At 43.9% G+C, this 25,532-nt stretch overlaps 1 protein-coding gene across 1 annotated transcript in view; it reads left to right on the forward strand.

Moving 5' to 3' along the window:
* The window catches only part of SPTLC3 (serine palmitoyltransferase long chain base subunit 3), a 109,278-nt gene that overhangs the window by 77,770 nt on the left and 5,976 nt on the right, over window positions 1-25,532 (forward strand). Inside the window, exon 10 of the mRNA XM_081148207.1 lies at window positions 21,015-21,150. Coding sequence (XP_081004333.1) covers window positions 21,015-21,150 — 136 coding nt within the window. The remainder of the gene's footprint in view (window positions 1-21,014; window positions 21,151-25,532) is intronic.

A 25,532-nucleotide genomic window follows, 5' to 3' on the forward strand; every position in this document is an offset into this window, starting at 1 on the left:
TTGTCATTTGGGTTTTATGATTCAGTGTCTTATTGAACAGTCTGTCTGATAAAGGAAATGAAAATCCAATCTAGGGAAGCCACATGGTGTGATGGGTATGGGCATAGACTGAAAGCAGCTGCTTGGCTTTGACACTGAGGATACTACATACTCACTGTGTGGCCTTAGGCAAGTGACTTATCTGTTTAGCCCTGAGCAAGTTACTTCCCTGTGCTTCAGTTCCTCCAGCTATAAAATAAGGGAAATATTGTTGATGAGCTAAGGTTTTTGTGAGACATGTCAAATACTTAAAATTATGTCTGAAAACAACTTTGTAGTAAGGATTATAGGATTGCTTGCTGTGTTATTTGCCATTATCCCTGAGGTATTCAAGAAGTATTTGGACTATGTCTCAAGGCTGCTGTAGGAAGGATTCTTATGATGGAAGTGAGGTAAGACTACATGTACTCCAAGGTCCTGGATTAGTCAGGATAAGTTAAGTTATGCCACCATAACAAATGAACCTTGAAATTCTCAATGGCTTAACAAAACCAAAGTTTATTTTTTTGTTCGTACCATGTCTAATGCAAATCAGACAACTCTCTGCATAGTTTGCCTCCATGGGGGCAGTGACTCACTCTGCTGCTAGCTTGAGGCTTAGCCATCTCAGCCCATGGTCACCATGGTAGAGAGAAAGAGAGCATCAGCCTGGAAGTGACACTAATCACCTTGCTTACAGTCCATTGGCCAAAACTAGTCACATGGCCACACCCAAATTTAGGGAGTATAGTAAATGAAGGGATATGGATATGATATGAATAAGCAGATATCTTTCAACATTTTAAAACTAAAGCTAAAAATAGAACTGTTTCCATTCCCATATGAGCTGTCCTGTTGTGTGAAAAACTGGCCTGGCACCTCTGGTTTCTCATGAAGCCCTTTAATGATCTCCTTGAGCTTCATGCATTTCTTAGTGGCAAACATTATTTGAGATTTAAGCCAAAGAGCAAGTTAAATGAGCTTACAATGAACAGAATTATCCTTTGGTCTTACTTTATAGATGAATAACTAGAAAAAAGTTATTCTTAAAATTATCATATTTTTTAAGCCCTCTCGTGTATGTGTTGTCAGAATCAGATGGTTTACATGTACCCAACTTGGCAACCATTTCCTTCTTTCCTCTGGGTTGACCACTTCACCCCACACAGAACTCACTCTGTGTATCTGATCACAGTTGAAGAGCTGCAGAAACACTGCATTAAAGATACAATCGTTTCTCCTTTGATAACTGTCTATCATCAATTTTTATTCCTCTGAGGTGGGAGATAATTCCCTCGGTTTTTCTCTCTTAGCCTTAAAATGAAAGAATTATTTGGTTATCATTTTTAACTTCCCAGTTAAAGTTCCTTACCTCACTTCTCTCACAAGAAAGAAAAGAGATAAATAAGAAACAGAGAGGGCTATGTGGACAGCCTGCTTTCCTAGAGCCAAGATAGGAGAGCCAGGGAGAGAGGACAGTTTCTTTTCAAAGGAATGAACAAAGGAAAGTCATAGGAAAGAAAATTAACAGAATCGTCAGCCAGGTTTCAGATGGTGCTGCCTGACACGTCTTTTGAAGAATTCCAAGGCACTTGCCTAACGATCGAGCTGGCCTCGTTTATGACAGTGCCTGCTTTAGGTAAAATGAGCAGGACGGGTCAGGGCTATTGCGTTAACTCTGCCCTTTCTGCCGAGACAGACAGACTGTCGGGGCAAAGCTGCCCAGCGCTCAGGGGGAAGCGCTGTGTCATGCCAGGGCTGCCTTCAGGATCTAAGCAAGAGGGCCCGGCTCCAAGCCTTCGCGCTCGGCCCTCTCCGCTCGCTGCTCCTGCGATGGGAACCTTTCAAGGCTTTGCTTTGGGTGCAGTTTGGGGAGCGGCTGGCCAGATCTCTTCCTTGATGAATGTCTTCACTTTAATCTGCAATGCAAAGCCGTACGCTTCAAAGCAAGGCAAGCTATGGGAATAAGGCCAGTATTCCTTTGAAGCCAGGGTTCAAAGATGAAATAGAAGTCCCAGTGAAATGACAGTGTTTATGCACACACAGCCACCTTCGCTCCGCAGCCGGGCTGCTCGTGGGGTTAATGCACACGGGCTGGGGGCTGCAGGCCTGTCGCGCGTGTGTGCCACATGCACCGAGGCCCTCTTCATCTCCCGGCCTGTCACTCTGTGCAGCGCAGTGAGCCCAGAGTGAAGATTTGGTTTCCACCTTAATGGATGTTGGGTGGTCCCCCAGCCAAACCAACGCTGTAAGCCCCTTTAGGGCTGGAAGTGTGTCTTGAATTAATCTGGTGTTCCTCCAAGTGTCAAAGCCAGTGCTCAGCATAATAAATATGTCATTGCTCAACTTCCATCTCACCAGTGGACTCGATTTCAGTGTCAGTGTTTATGCTAAACAAGATCGAGGGGATGTTTATCTCACAGGACTGGGAGCCCGGAACCCGTTCCACACAAGTTGTGGCCGCTGAGGGGACCCCTCAGTGACTGGGCACCTTCAGTGCTTGGCATCAGTTTTAAAGAGATTGAGAGAAACTGCAGCACAATCATTTTCTTCATCTAGGCAGACATGGCACAAGCAGCCACAGAGGATGAGCCTCAAACCACACCAATGACCCCCCTACAGCAAGCATTGACCATAGCTCTCTTGTTATTTATTTCATCTTTGGTGCATATTTTTCCATTAACCAGTCAACGTTCTTTTTGAGCTCACGACCTTGGCCCTGCCTCCCACCCTCCCTTTCCCCAGCTCTGGGTACCCTTTCACTTCTCAGAGACAATGGAGGTTGTATCACAAGGAGCATGAAGGGTGTGAGTTCTGCAGCCAGACTTCTCGGGGGCCCAGTCCCCTGCCCAACATTTGCCCCATGACTGGCAAGGTGCCTACCCTCTTCAGGCTGAGTTCCTTCCTTGTAAATCGGGGTTGTCAGGAGGATTCCATGATGTAATATAATGAACTTAGCATGATGCTTGACATACAGTAAACACTCAATAAAAGTTAACAGTTGCTGTTATTTTAACTCATCTGATTTCTCCCCTTCGCTAAACTTTCCAATAGCTTTTACCCTTCTGGAATCCTGCCTTTCTCTCAGACCTTAGGCCTGCTCCATCAGCACATCCTGCAGGGCTTGCTTGGATGCAAACCAGAATCCAGACACTTCTCACCACACCCCCTCCTCCTGACAGCTCTCACCTGGATGACTCGAGTAGCCTCCTGAACAGTCTCTCCACGTCTGCTCTTGCTCTTTACAGCTTGTTCTCCACACAGAGCCAAAATTCTATTTTTAAAAAACATAACTCTGACAGTATCACCCGGAACTTTTCGTTGCTTCCCACCTTACTCAGTGTGAAGTACGACTATGGCCTTCGCGACTTCTCGTGAAATGGTCTGTCATTCCCACCACTCTTTTTCCCTTCTTGGACCATTCCAAGCAGCTGGCATCCTTGCTGTGCCTAGAATGCAGGGAGCAGCTCTTGCAGAGGGCCCTTGCTTTTGCTGGCCTCTCGAGAGCACCATTTCCGACCAGCATCGGCAAGACCCACACTCTCACTTTCATCTTCGCTCAAGATCAGCCTTCTGAGGGGAGCAGCCCTATTCTAAACTGTACACCCCCCTTGGTCCTCTAAATCTCCTTACTTTGCTTTAGTCTTTGTAGCATTTACAAGTGCCTGACACCTCATATATAAGTATGTATGTATCTAGTCTAGATGTACTTGTCTTCCGTTTTCCCTCACTAAGATGTAAACTTCAGGAGCAAAAGCATTTTGTCTTTCATTTGTTACACTGAGCACAGTGCCTGGCAATTTCAGGTTCTCAACAAATATCTGTTGCAAGCTGGAATCCTTCTGTATTTCCCTCTTACCTCGGCAAATAAACTACCCATATCTCCCCGTCACATCTCTGTGCTTCATTCTCTCCTTTTCCACCTTCTGAAAGCGCCTGGCCCTTTTCTCGACTGTGAACTTGTTCATTTCCTTCAACCTAAAGAGCCGCCCTTCCCCCTTCTCCCTCTGAGTCACGTCCCTTCCATTGCTGGATGTGAACCTTCTTGAAAATGCGGCCTGTTCTGCCCTCTTTGCTCCCCTCCTCCCGCTCAGTGTTCAGCACCTTCAGCCTGTCTTCTGCCCATTTCCAGGGCTGCCCCCTCAAAGGTCAGCCTTGCCCACCCACCCAAATGGCCTTCCCCAGCCGGAGGAGACTGACCGCTCTGCCTTAGTCTGTTTGAAAACAGTCTTCCCTTAGTTGTGCAGATACTCTTCTTTTTTTAAATTTTCTGTCTCTACTTTCTCTTTTCTCTGCTAGCCTTCTTCCCTGCCAGCATTTCCTCTTCTGTTCTCTTTACATTTCCCTCTGCACAGGTAGGCACCCCTCTTCCTTTCCTTGTAAAAGCATGGTTCTCAAACTTGAGTACGCGTCGGAGTCACCTGGAGGGGTGGTGAAAGCAGGTTGCTGACCCTGCCCCCAGAGCCTCTGATTCAGAATTTCTTGTTGCATCTCTCATAAGCTCCCAATGCTGCTGCTGCTGGTCAGGGAACCACACTTTGAGAACCACTGCCATATAATGACCTCATCATCAATCACCCTCTCCCTCCCATCAGGTACCAGTGGACTGTGTATTTCTTATGGATAGAAAACATCATCATATCACCAGTGATCAGCACAGTGCTTGATACATAATAGGCCTCCAATACACATATTTTCAAGTTGAATTAAGTATATATATATATATTCTAAGCTTCAATTGTGCATTGTTTTGCTTCAGAAGTTGATTACATATCTATTTGGTCCATCTTTTTATCAAAAGATTCCAGTAGAATCTCTAAACACTTAATATTGGCCATCTCAGCAACTGAACTTGCTCGCCAAGATCAGCCTTTCCCTGGAGCTCTTCCCTACGCCCATGTCTAGTTTTGCTCATGACATTTCTCCATCCTTGCCCGTGGTTCTGATACAGGCTCAAGTTTTAGAAGCATATTTCTACGTAAGGGAAAAGGAACAGGCGAGGGTATTGCGCAGCGGGGATGTAAAGAGAGCAAAAGATGGAATTCAGGCAAATGCAGACAGGGTGGATGACCTAGCAGAATAGGAGCAGGAAGAACAGACAGAAATAAGAGAAAATCCAGCGGGGGGGAAGCACAAAACACATCTTAATCTACTTCCTTAAACCCCTCTGATTCCTCTACCCTGTTCACTCAGCTACTGCAAGCACCTCACCCGTTCCTCCCCATGCCTGTGACCACTCCGGTATGAGGAATAGCCATGAGCTTTATGCCCTCGTGTGGAATACACCCTCACAGCAGGCTCTCCCTTAAACCTGTGCCTTCAGATAACTTTTGAAGTATGTAAAGTCATTACGAGTTCATGGTCACAGCATGGACTATATTACTTGATTTGATAGTAGGCATCTGGCAGAGATACGACCATTTCTCTAATAACTTGTGTCTCTTGGTATGGACAGGGTACTATCCATATAATTAATTTCTCTATCTCTTCAGTGCATCTTCAATAGGTGGAATCCAGTTGGGGAGAAAGGGAATCCCCAGTGGGTAATACTGCTAAGTTTAAATTATGACAAGTTTAAGTTAAATTGTAACAAATTCACAACTTAGAAAGCATGGCTTTTCCTACCATTATGTGGAGTCTGCTTAACTTAACACTATAATTATCACCCTCCTTCTGGTTCATTCTCCTGCTGTGATGGTTACAACGTTGATAATACAGTGTTGAAATGACATTGGCCCTTTTCTAAGAAAAGATGGTCTGCCCAGCCTGATGGCCCGATGGAATATCAGATACTGAGATTCTTGTTACGCTTTCAGTTTCATATTCCCAATCACCTCAGATATTATCAATCGAACTTGAGTATTATCCACGTAATTGCCTCAATTCCCCACTTTTGATCTGAAGAAAAAGTTTACTAAGCCCTTCAGAGTGTGGAGACCCAGCTTTCGGTGAACTTCAGAAAGAAAGTCAACAAGAGAAGGGAGAGGAAACTGAGCCTGAAAAATTAGAGCCAAGTACTGGCAGCCACGTGCGAACACAATTCTTCCTCAGGCCGAGCTTCCTTTGCCCTTTGGAAAATTAAAACTGTGATCGGCCCAGCATCTGAAGTATTAAATAGACACACTCCCCAACAGACGGCCTCCTCACACTAAATCTTTCTGGGGTCTTACTTCTTGCTAACTTGGGAAGGATTCAGAATATTTAGTCTGTAAAGAAGGCTTTACCTCGGCCCTAGCACTCTGTTTGCATATCACACACTGCCTTTGGCAGGTCTGGGGAGTGCAGGCTCAGTTAAGGGAAGTAGCCTTTTTTCCTCTGATTATCTGGCTCTGGGACGAAGACTCTCCATTCCTGAACTGGGGAAGGGATGTCCTTTAAAACCACATTTGGTTACATTATGGTGTCACTATTTTATGGTGGTATTGCCTATTCTAAAATTAAAACTGAATATTCTGTCCCTTCATTGCAAAATCCCTGGTTCTGTTAACTGAGAACATCCGAGGAGCTGAAGATGACCATGGTTTCTATGCCAAAAGGAACTAGCGATGGAAAGGGGGCGTGTGTTCTGTTAGTTGAAGGAGTTCAGATTCTGCTCAATAACACAGATAAGTCAAAAATTGTCACTGATAAAGTTTTTCTTAGCCCCACAAACAAAGAGATAATTTGTCCACAAAATGGAAGAAAACAATTAGGGCCTTGTCTGATTTCCCAGTGGCTTGTCAACCTCCCTCATAGCTGGCCCCTTGACCATCACACAGACCTTCCTTACTACTGATCCCGGACACAAATGCCCTTGTGTTTTCTCCTACTTGAGCTCATCTTCCAGAACAGACCCAGACTGAAACTTCAGGCCTAGATGATATATGGACTCAGAACAGCTTGGAATGGGTTCATGCTAGAGAGATACTCCTAGCTCCCGTCACCAACCCAGAGGGACCTTCAATAACCACCTTTTCTAAAATATCGCTCCCTTTCTTGTGGGCTACTCTGTCTACTCCCTTATTCTGAACTATTTTTTCCTCATAGCCCTTATCACCATCTGAAATTACGTACTTGTCTCCCACTGTCCTCAACCTCAAGCAGTATATGTTGGTTGAATGAATGACCTCATTCAGTGTAAGCTTTGGCCATATCCCATCAACTACTCCCCAGGCATTGGTGGCACCTCCAGTGTGCAGGCCCATGGCAGTTCCCCTATCTGGATGGCCCTTACCTCTCTCCACGACCCATATACCTGTTCTTTATCTCCTGAGCCCCTAGTGAGCCTTCTAAGCCCTATCTGGATGGCTGCAGTCAGAAAATAATTCTTGCCTTCTCAGTCTCAAGCAGTCTATTGCTTCTATAATGTTAGTCATGCACACTCCAGTCCTTCAAATAGGTAATGGTTAGTTAGTTAATTGTGCCTTAAGAATCAAATATATGAATGAATGAATGAATGAATGAATGAATGAATGAATAAAATGAATGAATACTGATTTGGTGTTTGAAGCAGATTTCCTGGACAAGCTTAGAATCTAATCATTATCTATAAACAATTATAATATCATTTCTTTAGAGGTTACCCATGGAATTATTTTGTCCTAAATCCTAGAGTTATAATCACTTCCTTGGTGGGTACACGCATAGGCCAAACTCTAAAGCTCCCTTTCTATTCTTTTGATAACTGAATGGTTTTACATTGTTACAGATGTATTAAAGCTTTGTCTAGATATCATCTAATATAGAGGTGAGTAAACTAGATAATCCAAGCCAATGATGCCCAAAAAGCAAAAGCAAAAATACAGTTTTTCTTTAAATTATCAAAGCTGTTAGCTGAATCCCTCACTTAAGGTTTCCTGTGGCGAGGCCATCCAAAGCTCAAAGGTGCATTTGACTTTTTTATACACAGTAATCAGCAAAGACTGGGCACCAGCTAATCTTCTGTGTCCAAATTGAAGTACATTTCTAAGAAAGAAGAGAGTAGGCTGATTCTTAAGTATGCAAAAATGGCATTTTCCACTGAGTATGCTGGAGGGCCCTGCTTCCCTCCCCTTCCCCGTCTTAATGATGATTTGCTTTTAGGATTTTTTTCAATCAAGACACTTCATCACATTTTCATGACATTACTTGGCAACAAGTAATGAGAGGTTGAGAAAGTAAAATTCCCAAAGAAAATGTACAGTTTCCCTTTACACCATACAGCCAATGAAAAGTAGAGGGCATGAAGATTTTAAATCCTCACCCTTGTATAGTATCTTTCTTTCTAAGGCCTATATTAGTTAAGGTAAATCAGTTGCTATAACAGACAAACACCAACATATCAGTGGTATAACACAATAGAAATTTATTTTTTGCTCATAGCAAGTCCAAAATGGGTGCTCCTGCTGAGTTTTCTCTTCCAGGAACCTAGCCTCCCTCTCTCTTGTGACTCCTCCAGCTTGAACATACGGCTTCCAAGATTGCCACCAAAGTGGTAAGGAGCACGGAGGATCATGTGTATGATGTTTTCGGGGGCCATCACTGGAAAGGCACATTTTATTTCTGTCCACATTCTGTTGGCCATAACTCAGTCACATGTCCTTGCCTAACCACAAAGGGCCCTAGGAAATGAAGCTAACAGTCTGCCTCAGCCAAGGAAATGGGTTCTGTGAATAGCTACCCAGTCTTTGCTTCAGTACTTAGCCTCAGTCCAGCACATTCTTTCCCCAGACTTTCTGATGGGTGTATACTGTAGTAAGACATTGTACATTTTAGACAGTTTCCCATTATTTCTCTGTTGACTTAGTAAATAAACTCTTGACCTGGAATGGAAGAAGAGTAGCTTAGGACAAAAGAAAAACAAAGTCCAAAGGACTGAAGATGAATCTCTTTTCCTTTTATAGGGACTCTCAGGGCTTCTCATCTGGCTTTTCCTACAGCCACTTCTGCTTCTTTTTCACAGAACCTAGTCCCAGGCCATGGCAGGGATTGAGATCATTATCATTATTACGTTGCTAAATTCCCCAATGCTGTGTACTATTTGAAAGGAGAAAATGGACCCTGGTCATAATGCTTCCCCAGAAGAAATTAAAATAACATGAAATTGGAAGTCAGGCCAAAACAGGAGAGAATGTATATTTTGGAAATAGTAACACACTCTCAGACATTCAGGACATATTTCTGGAAGGGAGGGTGTCATGAGACAGAAAATTATAAATTGCATCATTATCAGAAAATTGTAAATTGCACTTTAAAACATGCAATTTAAAAACATAGACATTTAGGCTAGTTATTTGAATTGGATGGGTTCATTCTGAGTCACCCCAACTCTCCTATTCAGCCACAGTTTGGTTCTTTTGGGACCATGGACTAAAGGGAAGCTAAGATGCTTGAGCAAGGATTGAACCTCTGATGTTCATCACATGGGCACGCAGCACTTGGCTTGTCAAGGTAACAGTCACGAGAGAAGACGGAATGTGAGCCCTAGTAGGGATAGAACTAGTGATTCCACATCAAGTTTGAATTCATATGAAAACACGACCCTGATCAACATCACCCAAAGCGTTTCATCTCCTTTGGGAAGCACTAACACTGTGTGCTTCTGTTGTTGCGTCCATACTCATACCCAAGATTTAAAAGAATTTTTTTTCAAAGGCATAAATTCCTGTTGTTTATGCAACTATTAAGAGAAGGGCTTGTATAAAATGGCAACCTCTTTCAAGGAGCTGTATTAATTTATGAACCTCCATCATTTTTGCTGTCTTTACCCGCTACAGAGGAAATACAAGATAAAGGGGGAAAGTGAGACTTAGAATGCATTCGCGCTGGGAAATATTTTTAAATCATCTTGTGTGGATTACTTCATTCATCCTGATCACTTGTGAAATTTCATCACGAGATTGGCAGGTGAGGTACTGACCCTGCCTCTGACCCAACATGGACTTGGAGAAAGTGGCACCAGCACCTTCCAGCTGTGACCTTGGACCTTTGCTCTGGTCCCTGAAACGGGGAACACATATTTTTGCACTTGAGTTTGATAGGTTTAAAAAAGAGAAGTGACTGACTGGGAAGATTTAGGGCTTTGAGGGAGGAAAGAAAGGAATATACCGGGTGACAGCAATTCGCTCTCCAGAGTGGAATCCTCTCACTTTCCCACTGTTTATATTTGACACGAGATACAGTCACAGACTTCTGAGACGATGCTTTCCTTCAGCCAAGCTGTTTGGAGCTGCAAGCTACACTTACCCAGCAAGCTTATCTTGCAGCTGTTCTTGCTAATTACTCTTCATCTGAAATTCTGTCTCTTCCTCGAAGAGAGGAAGAGACACTAAAAACCAAAAAGGACCGCGATTGGGGCGATAAAACTACGATAATTAGACACAGGGTTCCAAAGGGCCTTCTCACGTTTCTCAGCCTCTACCTTGGCGGAGAGTTCAGCGAATACAAAATTGGCTTCCTACCATTTCTTTTCTCCCCACGTCCCAGCAAGTATTGTTAGTTCTGTCCCTCTGAAGTCCCTCAATGAATGTGAGAGGAGTCCCCAGAGAACCCCCCTCCTCCGCCGAATGCGCCCTCTGAGGGCCCTGGCATTGTTGAGGGAGGAACTAGCTGCTGCTTCCTAAATATATTTGCTACTTGGTTACCAGCTGGAGACGCAGAGAGGGGCTGAGAGAGACACAGGGCACGGAGACTGCCTTTTCTAAATGGTTTCAGGCCACTGGCATTTCAGCAATAGCTAATACAAAACAGATGGCGGGTGCTATGCTCCGCTGGCCTTCAGCTGAGGGCTGCCTCCGTCCATGATTAATCACCTGTGCTGGGGGGTAAAAAAGTCCTACCTGGGCTTTTTGTGCGTGTGGACCTGAGGTTGCAGTTACCAAGGAGGTGCCAAGCCTCGCCTCCCTGCCCCAGTGCTGCTCCTGTGCCTGCAGAACGACCTGGGTTTATCCCATAAACACAGAATTCGCCAGCAAACTGAACTCTGGCTAGGAGGGGAAGTTTGTCTGTTGGTGCAGAAATCACTTGCAAAATGTTCCACAACCTTCTGTCCCTTCGTTTACTTCACCTGAACAGTTAGCCAAGGGTAGACTTTTATGGCAGCTCAGCAACTTCTGCTCTTGCTTGGGGCCCTTGAAAAAGTGTCCGCAGCAAGAGTGGAAAGAGAATCTGTTTGTCTTCGAGACGGCGATGGGGCAAAAGGATACGGTGGCCACTTCCTTCCACCGGCCTACGAACAAGATGTCCTTTTACCCCCGGGGCTTCCTCGTCACGGGGGTCGCCTCTGCGAGGATGGGCTCGGAGGCGGGGAGCCGGGATGGGCACGCGTGGGATTCCGTGTTGCTTCAGCACCACCGGGGAAGGGAAGAACCCGATTCCAGCTGTAGCATCTCGGAGGGGGGAGGGGAGCTGCTGTTCCCCGTTGATCTTTGCTTTTCCCATCACGGGTTCATTTTCAGCTAAGCAGCAAAAGCCCCAAGTGCAGCAGGGGCGGCCCCCGGCCCCACTTCTGCCTGGAGAAGCGTGTGGAGAAAACCAGCTACCGAGCAGCCACAGCTGGGGAGAGTTAAGCAGGTGGATTTGCGCCGGGAGAAGCTCAGCATGTGTTTTGGGCTAGAGAATGTATTCGGTTTCTGTCTCTGTATAACACGTTATTACCACAAACCCAGAGGCTTAAAACGATGCCCACTTATTCTCTCCTGGTCTCCCTGGTCAGAGTCTAGGCCCGGTTGGTTCTCTCAGCTCCTAGAGGCTGCCTGCATTCCTCACCATGCGGCCCTGTCTGCCTTAAAGCCGGCAGCGGCGGCTCTTCTTCATGTCAGACGCCCCTTGCTCTTCAGGGAGAGCCCAGTCCCGTGCAAGGGCTCACCTGATTAGGCCTTAAGTACTGGTCAATGTTCTTAAAATTTATTTTGCCTTTGCAAAATAGGAGGGCTTTCTGTAGTCAGATTTCAAGTGATTATATGCTTCAACTTGAATACTGAGAATAAAAATCATTTGGTGAATACTTAATCCTGGGAGATAAAAAGATATCCGAAGACCTGTCCAGACACCAAAAAGACAGGAGGGCACAGGGACTGCCAGATTGGCTGCAGGTGCCACAGGTCGCTTTGATTGATGGCAGGGGTCCAGCCAGAGAGGGCAAATCCGAGTCATTCAGTCTAGTCTTTGGTTGAAGTGGTGGTTTTGAATATTTTTGAACCGTAGAATTATTTTTCAAATGAAATGTACATGGAAGTCTATTTTATAAAATATATATAGTTTTTTTAAATTTTACAACACTCATACAGGGCTTAGTGTGTGGCAGACACTCTTCTAAGTACTTACTTAACAGTATGTAATGGGCATTATTATTATCCCTGTCATTAGTGCCATTGTGCAGGTGAGTACCCTGAGATTCAGAAAGATGAAGTACCTTGTCCGAAATGGCAGGGCTGATTTTGAACCCAAGACACTGGGCTCGCAGTCCTTGAGCACTTGGTCTCGATGCTGCTATTGTGGTGGGGACAGCTGAGGAGTGGGGTGGTCTGACCTCCCATTTGCTGGGCCTCTCTCTCAGTTTTTTTCCCACGCCCTTCCCTGAGGCTTCCTCAGCGCACCCCCCCAGGGAACACTTTGAAAACCAGAAGCTTGAACCATGTAGGCAGCTATTTGGGGTGGGGCTTCCTGATGGCCACTGTCATTTGCATTGGCTCTCAGAGCCCTTTCAGAGGCCCAGTGACCCTGCGACTCAACCCGGGACCTGTCCTTTGCCGCCTCCTTTGCATTCCTGCCATAAATCAGAACAGTTACTGACGCAGAGACATTTGCTGCCACTCTGGCTTCCTACCTCGTCTGCCACCTCCGGTTTTTTCTCATCTTAATCCATGCTCTATACACAGTGAGCTTTTCTCTCCCTAAACCGCCTCGGAGCATGGCATTTCCATGGCTCCCTATGACTCACCAGGACCTTCCAGCCCTTAGGGTGGCATTCGCAGATCTCAATGGTCTGACCTCACTGATCTTTCTTGTGACTGTAATCCAAACATTCTCAGCAAGTGAGTTAGTGACACCCCCCACACACACACCTCTGAAATTACATGCACAAGATGTTAACCTATCACCTCTAGGTCTTTGCTCCAGACTCCCAGAGCATTCTTTCATGGATCATCCCATTTTCCACCTTCCTTTATAATTGTAGATACAGTGGTACCTCAGTTTTCGAACGTTTCAGAACTCAAACGGTCTTCTGGAATGGATTACATTTGAAAACCAAGGTACCACTGTACTTTCTAGTCTATAAGCTCCTTGAAAATAGTCGGTACCTTCATCTTTCAATCCCCAACTGGTCACAACAGCTGCTAAATAGCATACTCCCCAAAGTCCTAGAAACAGTGGGAGCAGCTATTGTCATCAATGCCATTTAACAGGCTAGTAAATTGAGGCTCAGAGGTAATGAGTGACTTGTGTATCTTCATAGAAAAAAGAAAACTCCGATGGAACTTGCACAGATCTGTTGACCGAGAGCAAAACTACTCTCTGGCGTCTTCAATTAAGATCAGTCTTACTATCTTTGTACACTCAAAAAAACCACAGCATAATTTGTGACTTGGAGCCGTGGTTCTTAATTGGGGTGCACACCGCAGTTACCCTGAGTTTTTCTGAAAGGTCCACGCCTTTTAGAGCAGAATCTCTACCAAGAGAGCCTTACTATGTGTATTCTAGGGGGAAAAATCCAAGACTGTGTCTGTCCTCCTGCTGAAGAATCGCTAATTTACAAGGTTCCCGGAGGACCCCAAATTACCCCATTTAATGTGTAAAATTCCATAATTAGTGCTCTCCATTTAATGCAAGTTAACATCAAATCATTGTTCATCCTGTAAGTACCCGTGAAGTACTAGCATGTGAAAAGCCTGCTGACTTCGCCTAGATGTGTCCTGGGAGCCGGCTCTTCCCACTTGTGTATCACCTGATGCCTGCCCTATCTACTAGTGGGTCATTTCTTTGTACACGGCCTCGGAATTTTTCCATCTCCTAGTCCACCTTGGCAGCTGGCCCGGCTTCTGTGCATAGTGAGTGCTTTTCATTTGTGAAATGTACGAATCCATGAATCATGGACTTCGCACCTCATCAGGAATGAGTTTACCAGCTTCCTTCCAAAGAGCAGACTTTGATAGACTCCGAGGCACAGCCAGTTTCCGGGTCAGCTGGGTAATGCATTAAAGATCTTCCAGCCTCAGTTTCCTCATCTGTAAAGGGGGCCCAAAAACACACTGCTTGGCTCATAATAGGCACACAAGAGATGTCCATTCTTACCCCTCTCTGTGGATTAAATCCCGACGGTGTATCTGAGCAGTGGGTGGGGAGGTGGAGGGGGCAGCGTCTTCCCGGGGCCCTTGAAGTCAGGCCCTGCAGACAGCCGGCTACCCTTGCTGTCCGGCCTGCCCGCTCCTGCGTGCATTCCACAGGGGTAGGACTGAGCGGCCTGGAGAGTCCTTGGAACATGTGTATGGGACTATAAAACATGCCATAACCTTGGAATCCGAACATCAAAAGGGAGAGCTCCGGTGCCTGATAAAAATGTGCGTCCCTCTCAGCAAACCACTCCAAACACTGTTTTCTCCATCCTACTGTGAAGCTTGTCACTGCTAATGTGATTCTTATGATTCTTGCCGCCCTGTAGCCTCTTGATCTTTCCCGAGATCTCTCTGCCCCTGAGAGTGTTGGAAACAAAATGTCCTGTCTGGTGTCCAGAGCTTAAAATAATAGACGCTGGGTTCCTGCTGCCACGTTGAAACTTTACTCCAAGGTCTCTCGCAAACCCCCCTGCCCCCAGCCTCCCGCCCCCTCTCCACGTCGGGGGAGAAGTAAGGCTGACCTGGCAGACAAAGAAGGGGGAAGAGGCAAGGAGAGCAGGCATTCTTAGAACACTGCAGGCATTCTTTAATATCAATTTGATTTTTCAGTGAGATATGTTTTAAGGAAAGATCCTTCCCATCTCTGACGGAAAGGATCACCTTTTCCAAGCAATGCTGCCTAGGAGCGTGCTTGAGGCCATCCAGTCTGCATCTGAACAGTGGTGGTGTGCAAAATAATTTAAGGGGGGCGAGCAGTGTGTATTTCTGCATGTGCATTTTTAAGCTTGGAAAATAATACAATAAGTCACCCTGTGGCATTTAGGCATAGTCATGTTTCCTCTGTTCGAAAGCGAGCTTGCAAAGTCGGCAGAAAATAGAGAGAGGCATTGGTGTTGGCTCATGAGCTCCTCATATCCGCCTCCTTCACTTAGTCTCATGGGGAGAAATGCCTGTTTCTCTCTCTTTTTTTTTTTTTTTTTTTGCATGCTGATGATTCAAAAGAAAAGAAATTTTCCTTCTTTAGCTTTGGACAGGTTTTTCTGGGAGTCTCCACTGTCTGCAATTCCTTCTGGCCCTCTGGAGACTGAGTTGTCCCAAACATATTTTTGGAAAGGCCACAGACTATTGTTTTTATTAGGGGACTGCAGAGCTTTGTAGTAGGATGCTTTGTGTTTTATTTGTTTTCCTTCCCCTGCCCCAGCTGTTTTTGTTTTAACAGCATTGGAGGGAAGGTTAAAGTATTGGTGGCCTCTGTTAACCTAGCCCATCTCTCAAGTCGGCAGAGCTAGAAATCTGGATGGATGGAACGGCACCATACGGGTCATCTGCCAGGATGGGTTCATCCCTGATTTCACCCACCCTCCTGAGAGGGGTGAGGCTGACACTGGGGTTGACCTCAAGTTGAATGAGCACTTTGGACCAGATAGCTGTCCGGGGAGCAGGTCACCCCCACAATATGTACTATCTGAGTGCCCAAGCTCTCAGGGGCTGCTGGGATGTCATCATGCTCAATGAGAAGCTATGACATAAGCCCATCTTTTCCTCTCCATGTCCAACCAGGGAGCCTTACTCCACCAGGACACAATCAGGCACCTAATGGTGCGGTGCATGGCCTTGGAGGTGAGTTGGTAATGGCAGCTCTTTTTAAGACATCTGAGTCTCCTTGGCTGTACCTTGTGAAAACCAAAACTCAGGCCTGGTTTCATCCCAAGAGAACCTCATTTAAATGGTCTGGGGTGCAGGCTGGGCATAGGATTTTTCCAAGCTCTCCAGATGATTCTGAGGTGGCACCCAGGCCGCTGAGAACTGCTGCCCACTGAAAAAGGTAGTAATAACTTTTCAAGCACCTACCATATGCCAGGCATGGTACCAAGCACTTTCCATGCTTTAACCCCTTTATTTCTCACATTTTGTCTGGGAGATAAGCATATTTATCTCTATTTTATAGGTAAAATTGAGGTTTTAAGGCCTTAGGTTGTCCAGGTACAGTTTGATTCTGAGACCATTTAACTTTAAAGCTTACCCTTTTCCACTCAACAGCCTCTTCAGAGAACCCAGAAAAAAGCAAAAGAAAACACTTGGATAAACTCTCCAGAACCCTACATAAGAGGTCAACTCATTCACTTACTTTTCTGCTCAGGGACCTTCTCTGTCTTCTACGTAATAGGTGGAAGAAGGTTCAGAAATTAATGATGGATTTTGCATGTTGCAAAGGGGCCATGGCTGCAGTGGCAGTCTCCATGTCATCCTGGCATGGTCGTCCCTGTACAAAAGGACAAGTGCTAAGAATGCCCCCTACTTTTACAAAGCACTCTTCAAGCAAGGATCACAAAGCACAGCTTAATTAATAAAATCACCCACATCCTGTCTAGATGAGTAGCATTTTATATGTACAAATTCCTCTGCCCCCAGGCCCTCCAAGAGTAGGAGAATGTTTCCAATTTTAAAGAGTGAGCAATAGAGTAATTGAAAGGAGCTGTATCTTGGCCAACGAAAAAGACCTCAAAGGCATTTATAGTGACCTATATGAGAAAACATGGTGACCACAAAGTGTGTCATAATGGCTTGTAATCCATGCTCTGCTTAATGGTTCAAAGATAGGAAAGACAGGGCAAGAATAAAACATTCAGTTCTTAAGAGTCAGCTAACCCTGGGATTGATATTCTGATCTGTTTGGTCAACTCTCCAAAGGATCTAGAAGCAGTAAAGTGATGACATTAGCTGATGATTCAGTTACTTGGGTTAATCAAGGCAGAGGGGACAGACGGGGCCAATTAAGTAGCTGGACAACCCAATGATAGATGAATCATTATGGGCAAGTGCAAAGATAATGCCATTGGGAAAAGCAATTTAAGTCATTCATGCACTTCCAGGCCAGGAAATCCTTCTAGTCTTTGAGGGGGATCATTTAGGAATCATCAGACCCAGCCTGATGAAGTCATCTATTCACTGTGCAACTAACGATCAACAAAAGAGCTGAATGCACAAGGGGACAGACCATATGGAATACATTTTGGTGACTGGGATGTATATCTGTGCCTTCATTTCAATCACCTCTTTAAACAAGTCTTACTCTGTCCCTCTTTTCTTTTTCTTTCCTGTCCCCAGTCTGCCCCTATTCCTTATGTTGTAATACACAGATTCAATGTACGGATGAAATTTTTTTTTAACGTAAAGACAAATATTCTCATTCCTAATTTCTAGTTCTTTCCTTGACATGGGTTGGTCTCTGTACACATAACAAGTTTCCAAGCGACGCTTCAGCATGCTACAGAACAGGTTCTTTCAAGCACCAAGAAGCTGTGTCTATAAAATTTACACAAATTGTTCTACACCTCTCCAAATCACTTACTTGTATTCAAGTTTCAAATCTGGAACTTTGGGGGAAAAGGTTTATCTTTTTTTGAAAAAAAGAAGGTGGGTGGGAAGATAAAAGTATATATGAATTAAAGTAAATCATACTTGCAATTTCTTATTTTTTAAAGCCAAAGTCCAAATCAGGAACCTGAAGGTAAAGGTTATCAATGATGGCCATATTGATAAGTCCAATGGACACTACTTTATCTCTTGATTTATCTTCTACCCTCCTCCATTGCTGTTTACCTGCCTTTTAAGCTCATCACCCTCTTCCAAACCATTAAATGTTGGGTTCTTCAATCTCTGTCCATTTTTCTAGACAATCTACCCAGAGGTTCATTCTTGTAATGCCTGGTTCTCAACCACTGTGTCCTACAAACCATAGGACCATTGCACCTGTTCTGCTTCCAATGCCTGAAATGCTCTCCTCTGTTTGTTTGCCAGGCTAACATTTGTTCATCCTTCAGATATAAACGCACTTATTATGTATTGACTTCCCCAGACTTGGTCCAATCTAACATGGGTTCTCATAATACCAAATAGTATTCTTTACAGCACTTAACAGAGTTGCAATTTTATATCCATTTATGATGATTTGATTGTCTATAAGTTCTTCCCTCTCCTATTTTTTTTTTTCCTATTTCTACTGACTAACTTTGCCCTGCCCACTTATCTTCTTCATGGGTTACCATAGCTTCTACTGACCAATAGCTTCCCTTGTCTTATAGATTCTGATAATAAGCTTTTTTTTATTATGTCCTTAAATATCTAGTCTTACTACCAATTGTTGGTTCCCTCTAAATTTTTCATATTCACACTTTACCAGTAAGAGGATCTTATTGGTATAATTTATATTTATTATCTCTTTGGAAAAGTTCCTATGATAGACCCATTCATAGATCCTTGGCCAATATCCAAATGGACTGCCCTTAGGTCAAGGGTGACCTGCATCCATTAGCTGTTGCCAGCATGGTGGGGGTAAGAGGTCAGCTTTCCTAAGAAAGTACAAGCCAGATGCTTTTTTATCACAACCTGCTTGCTCAGAGCTGGCAGACTTGGGGAGGGAACTTCCTTGAGAACTGGAATTGGGTGAAGGATAATAACAGAAAACAAGCAGGGAAAATTGGAGCATTCAACATCCTTCCCCTTGGTTGGTGTTCCACTCAACTAAATTTCCATTCCCCAGCATATATTAACACATTTTAAATGTTACAGAAATCAGTAGATCTGGGTCTGATAAGCAAAGAAAATTTCTGAAAAGATCTGAAATATTTGGGGAATGATAGAGCCTAATTAAAAAATATCTGATGTTTGTATTTAAAAAGTACCCTTTGGGGGGCTGTCTACTTTTGGTTCACCCTTTTTAGGAGTAGCCCTTCAGGTCCCCAACTGAAAGTGAAGGGGATCTACCAGTCCTTCTCCATGGTACGCTCCAGACTCTAGTCCTTGATGTCCTATCCCATCCCTCACAACATGAGTCTGTCTAAAGCTTGCTCGGCCATCAACCTTTCCACTGCCTCTACTGAAAAAAAATTTGGTATAACAATGATGCTAACATCTGGCAGAGATGAATTTTATTGAACTTCAGGAGAAGAGATGACCACCACCCATTATCTAGGCAGACATTATTCACTGCTGCTGTTGGGCAGAGCACCATAATACAGGGGTTAACAATACATAATCTAGAACCCAATTACCTCAGCTTTAATTCTGATTCTGCTACCTACTAACTATATGAACTTGGGTAAGTTACTTGGCTCCTCCTCACATATAACATGAGATTACATCTATGTCAGTACAACTTTTAAAGAACTAAATAAATTATTAAATGTCAAGTGCTTGTAACAGTGGTCACATTACATATTTGTGAGCTACAATTATTGTGGTTGGTATTTTATTGTCCTTTAGAGGTAACCTCATCCAATTGGTGGGCCACTTGAATTTCTCAGGACACATTCGATTATAGGTTTTAGAAATTCAGCTCAAAGTAGCTTAAATAAGAAAAAGAAATGTGTTGGTTCATACAACAGGGCATGAATAGACCCAAAAATTTCAATGATGCCATCAGGACTCTGGCTGACTTGTGTCTTGGCTTTCTTTGGGATCAACATCATTTTCAAGCAGATTTCCTCCATATGGTGACAAAGATGTAAGGAGACGTCCACTGCTTAACCCATTGTCAAGGCACAGTCTAGGGCCATGCCTCTAAGAAGGAACTAGAGGATATGCTGACTAAATGGTTTACCCATTTTACATCTGGAGAACTACAGAGAACCAGGAATGATGTTCAGAATATTGAATAACTGGTAGAGTGACAGCTCTGATCAGTTTGAATGGACAGCTCACCAATCAGAACAGAGGTCAGCGGTAGCAGCACATTCCTGTTGAGTAGCAACCTTGCATCAAATGCAAACATTGGACTGATTTCTAGGGGTGTTAAACACCCAATCCTACCCATCCATCCTTATTGAGGATTTACTGACTAGTTGTGGCTGATTTACTGACTTTCCTGATTAGAGGCAGGACTGCAGTAGGCAAATATATCCAGAACTACTTCAGAACCTCCCCACTGGTCACACTGAGGACTGAGGATAAACTTTTGAGGAAAAGCACTGGAGATGGACATGTGTACCTTGGCTTGACCTGTCTGGAGTCAAGACTGTCATTTTTTTCTGCTTGGATAAAGCAGAGGTTCCCCTCTTCCCTTCCCCCTATTACTCTACCACCACCAAATACCTCACAAAACAGTCCTGGTTTCAGCTGAATCTGTCTTGTCCAGGAATGTGCTACCCCTTCAAATTCAGGTTGGGTGATACATTCTTTAATTAGAGACTTAGATGTGGAGAATTTAATGGGCCAGCTCAGTTTAGCTAAAAAGCCTCTACCAACAACTAGTGCAATGTGTGTGTGTGTGTGTGTGTGTGTGTGTGTGTGTGAGAGAGAGAGAGAGAGAGAGAGAGAGAGAGAAATTTCTTGTGTCACTCCTCTTGAGTTAATATTTTTAAAGCAGTTAGTACAGAGTCCATACACAATAGGTACCTAATGATAGTCCACCTCCTTCCTTCTTGCTGGAAACCTTCCCACCACTCCACCCCACTGTGGTCCTGCAACCTAGCCTACCTTTAGTTGCTAGCAGTACCTGGCAGCACCACTGCCCCTAGATCCTGGCTTCCAGGCTCAGGGCAATTGCCAGGCATCAGTGCCCACACCTGCCCGCCCTGCTTCCACCTCCTCCCAGCTAACGCTGCAGGCTTGCAGCTAGACTTAGGAATGCTTGCCAAGCCAATCTGACCTTTGCTTCCCTCTTCTTGGTGGTAATTGATGGATTTCATGCCTGTCTCCTTTCAGGGTTAAAGAGAGTACGGCAACTTGCAAAAAACACAAGATACTTCAGACAGAGACTGAACGAAATGGGATTCATTATCTATGGCAATGAGGAATCTCCCGTTGTTCCCCTGCTCCTTTACATGCCTGGTAAAGTAGCGTGAGTATCCAACAGACTCTCAGAGTAACGCCTAAGCCCCAAGGGGATCTGACTAAGATGGTGCTTTTCACACTGTGACGCTCTTGCAGAGTAGGCATTGGTCATGCACTTTGAACAGGGTGCCAAGTTCAGAATTCACTTTAGAGCTGCCCAGAAGCCACATGCCAGCCCATCAGCAGGGTCTTTTCACAAGTAGTAAGGTCCGCCATTCTCAAGCTCTGTGAATTTAGGGGAGTCACCCCTCCTAAGTCTCAACAATAAATTAAGGATGATCCTGAACCTCCTCCTGCCCTAAGATCTTTCTCAGAGAAAACTCCTCATATTTCAAAATGTTACCAGGCTCTATGCTTTCTCCCATTGAACTCCTGCGGCCATCCTCAGAAGAAGGCAGCCTTACTTTAAGTGTGGAGAAACTGAGGCTGGGAGTAAACACCTTGCTTAATGTCATGCTTGTCAAGCAGTAATAAAACCAAGAGGCCAACCCAAACCTAGGTTTGCTCCAAAGCTCATGCTCTTAACACCAGATTTTAATGCCTCTCATGTGAGCTTATTTGGAGTTGTTTTCCAATGATTGACACTCTGAAATTGAGCATCAGTAGCAACTGCATAAAGAGAAAAAAATGACTATTTCTCAGTATGTCATAGACATTTTTATATGTGAGCCATTCTCCAACCTGCTGGAGACTAATTACCTCTGTTATTAAAAGAAAGTTAATTAAAATCCTTTCTAAATGCGAAATGCTTATTTGTGTGTCTGGCCAAGCCCATGGAAAGTAATATTCAACATATATTTATCAGATTCTAGAGGTCCTGACTCTCTTAAGATAAATCCATTGTTGGAACTTTCTGTTTGGCTCTCTAACAGTCTAAATAGATTGGCAGGGTATTGGAGGTACAGAAAAGAGATTCCAGGACTATTAGTTGAAACCTAATGAGGGGTAGGAGTGAGTTAATAGTTCCCAAAAGATTGATTCTTTGGAGCACACTTCTGTGTCATTTCACCACAGCAAAATCACATACAGTTAAAACATATGTGTGGGTTGTTTAGTGTGCCACAGCTTTTCCACCTCTCAGACTTTTGTTCAGATCTGGGTCAGGATAGCAATGCCTGGAGTGGCAAGAAGACAGTGTGCTACAGAAAGGTCACACAGGGCACTGCTCTGTGCTAATGGCAGGGAGGGGTGACAATGGTAATATAAAGTAGCAGATAATCTAAACCCCTTTACCATCTGATTTTGGAAGGCACAAAAAAAAAACTATGTTTATTCAGAGTAGTTGGGGAAATGGTGTTTTCTGGAAGAAAGACTCCATATTTAGTTCATATCAATCTAATATTTTCTCATTAACTCAAATGAAGACACCAAATATCAGCTTACTTTATTTTTGGGAGTGTGACGTTTACAGCACTGGCAGGTGGCAGTAGGGGGTGTGCTGGCTGAGTAGTTCAGATTTGATGGTGAAGGTTGGAATTAAAATCTCAACGGGTTGGGAAATGGATTGACCCAATGAGAAGAGCCCATGAAGAATGAAAACAAATGCATTTAAATTCAATAAGTCAACTGTATAATAACAGAATGAGAGTTTCCCTGCTCATTTATGTGCCAGGAGTCCTGAATGGACAACAGCAAATGTGAAAAATAAAAATAGAACTGAGAAGGAAGCTTGATGTAAAAGTTCTGTTCTTCGGTGTAATGAGATATTTGGAATGAAAAAGAATTTTGACTCTGCCTCTTCCTAGCTGGGGAAATCTGGGACAAGTTACCCAACCTTCTGAAATGAGATATAATAGTACCTATTTCATAAGGCCACTGTGAAGATTAAACAAGATGAGGTCTATTGGAATTTGGCATTACTCTTACATAGAAGCTATTCAGTATTAGCTATTATTAATAGTATTAATAATATGTATAAAGCACTAAATATAGTGTTCAGTGTACTGTAAGCACTCAATCAGTGGTAGCCATTATTACTACTACTATTTCTAATTCTGCTACAATAATGATTATTACTAGTTTTAACTCAGTGCAAGATTGAGTTACCATGGTTGCATGGCTCTCCAAGATAGTCACTGCAATCTTTAGTTACATTAATAAATATAGAACTTCTGGGGGAAATAGCAGATAAAGATTCTGTGGTACCCAGCATCAATTATGTTATATTGAACACTGGAAGATACGTCAAACTATCTAGTGCCTTCCAATTTAAGATGGATTTAATGAGGAGCTAACGTTGCTAAGTGCCCATTATGAGCTACATAAGGCTCTTAGACCCAGTGATCATCCGTTGAGGGTAGGATGCTTAGCCCTAGTTTACAAATGAGGACACCAAGACTCACAAAAGTCAAACTACTTTCTAAGTGCCACTCAGGTTGTAGGTAGTAGAGCATAGAATTCAAAGAGAGTCTCATTTGCCTCCTAAACCAGAGCTCTTTTCAGTGCACAGCACACCCTCTCAAGCTTTAGTCCTTAGGGGGAAATGCACATCAACTGCTACAATGGAAAAAACCTCTAATTGTTTGGGTTGTCTAAGCAAACTTAGAACAGGTTAGTTATCAAAGGTCATATCATCTACTGTTAGCAGGATTGCCGGCAAGAGCTTGCCCTGCCACCTGGCCTGATTTCTATCTCTGATATTTCTTCAGTGAAAAGTTTATATGTAGAGAAGCTTATAATACAGGAGTTAATTGTATAAGCCAGTGTATGAGCACTTCTTTCATTTGCTCATTTTTAAAACTTTCATTTCATTTAAAAACTGTAGAACGAAAATATAGATCTAGCCAGTTGAACTTTTGAAGAGAGTCCTCTTGCAACTCTACCACTGGAGTCTTCTAAGGAGTTCAATATAATGTGACTTCACTCATAAAACATACACTTAAGTAATCAAGAATGTATTGCATTTACTATTTGGTACAGGGCTTACGTTTCCTTTCATGGTCCTTGTCACATGCATGGAAGACGATGGGCTGCAAGATGCAGTGAGGCTGTCTGCAACACACGCTAATGTTTATTATTATTATTATTATTAGTTATTATTGCATAATTAGTTTCTTTCAGCCTATGCCAGCTCTGATTTCCTTTGGGGAGTACAAACCCAGAGGCTCATTATATAAAATGTTCAGGGCAATTATGTGCGTTAACTGGAAGAGGTGAAGTTTCATAGCGTAAGTTTTAAGCTCAAAAGTGCTCCAGGGAGGCCTCAGATCAGCCTAATGAATCAACAGTCATAGAGTTTGCTTTACATTCTCTGGCAAAACTCGCTTCCTCTGGTACAAAGAGAAAGTCGCAGACAGTGAAAACGCTCCTTTGGGAGTCCGGACAACTGGCCTCAGATCATGGGTCAGGTGGTTTGTACTCCAGCAATAAAAGCACTTGACTTGTTTCTCAGACAATTATGAGCTCTCATCCTGTGCAGTTCCGTGGGCAGCCTTCCATAGGGTGATCAAGAAAGAAAGAACGGCCTCTGTTTGCAAGCTTCCTCTCCTTGTAGCCTTCCCAGTCCGAATCAAAGGGCCAGAGAGGCTGTGTGCTCGGTGGGTCTCACAGTCTCCATCGCTCCCCTTGATAACATGCATGAGGCCCCCGAAAGGCAGCCGGCTAAGGGGCGAGGGGAGCGAAGGGATGGGCAGGCTCGCTCCCACGTCCGGCTCGAGGATTCTCCCTGAGTTAAGGCCGGAAGGTTTCTGCATCTGCCTCTTAATGCTAAGAGCAGAACAGAGGCATTTACCTCACTCAGTAATTAACGTTTCCTGCAGAGAACAAGAGAGCCCAGGAGGGAAAGATTCACTCGGGGCACGTCTTTTTGTCTGACCTTAGCTCTTGGCACAAGAAATTTACAGATTTTGGCAGCTTGATATTCTAGAATTGTTACTGAGATTAGCTCTGGAAGAGAAAGAGACTAGAAGCAGTTAAGGGGAAGAATCAAAGCTTTAAAAGGGTTTTTTTTTCTCTGCATCAGAAAGCTTTGCAGTTTGGGGGCTTATGTCCTACACGCCACATCTAGCGGCCAGCCTCCCTGTGCGTGCACATTTCCTCCCGGGCTCCCTCCTGCCCCACTTCCCCTTTAACCAGTCAATGAATTTACTCTCCCTGGACATACCTGGGTGTGTTCATTCACACATGAAGAAATGAGGAGACCCTTGCTATTTCCTATCTCTGGTTTAATAAAAAATAATGGGCTCTGGAGTGAGGATATGGCTTGGGTTGGCTCGGGCAGACCCTCTGATTATGGTCTTCAAATTACAGCCATTAAATACAGGCTCCTCAAAATTTTCATACTATATTATTGGCATTAAGTTTCTAAAACATATAGGTGTGCATTGAATATATATACTTTATGTAATGACGCTGTGTTAGCTATTTGGTTTTAATTTCTAGGAATCCTGC

Source organism: Miniopterus schreibersii (genome assembly GCF_964146895.1).
Source record: "Miniopterus schreibersii genome assembly, chromosome: 10".
Classification (NCBI taxonomy): Eukaryota; Metazoa; Chordata; class Mammalia; order Chiroptera; family Miniopteridae; genus Miniopterus; species Miniopterus schreibersii.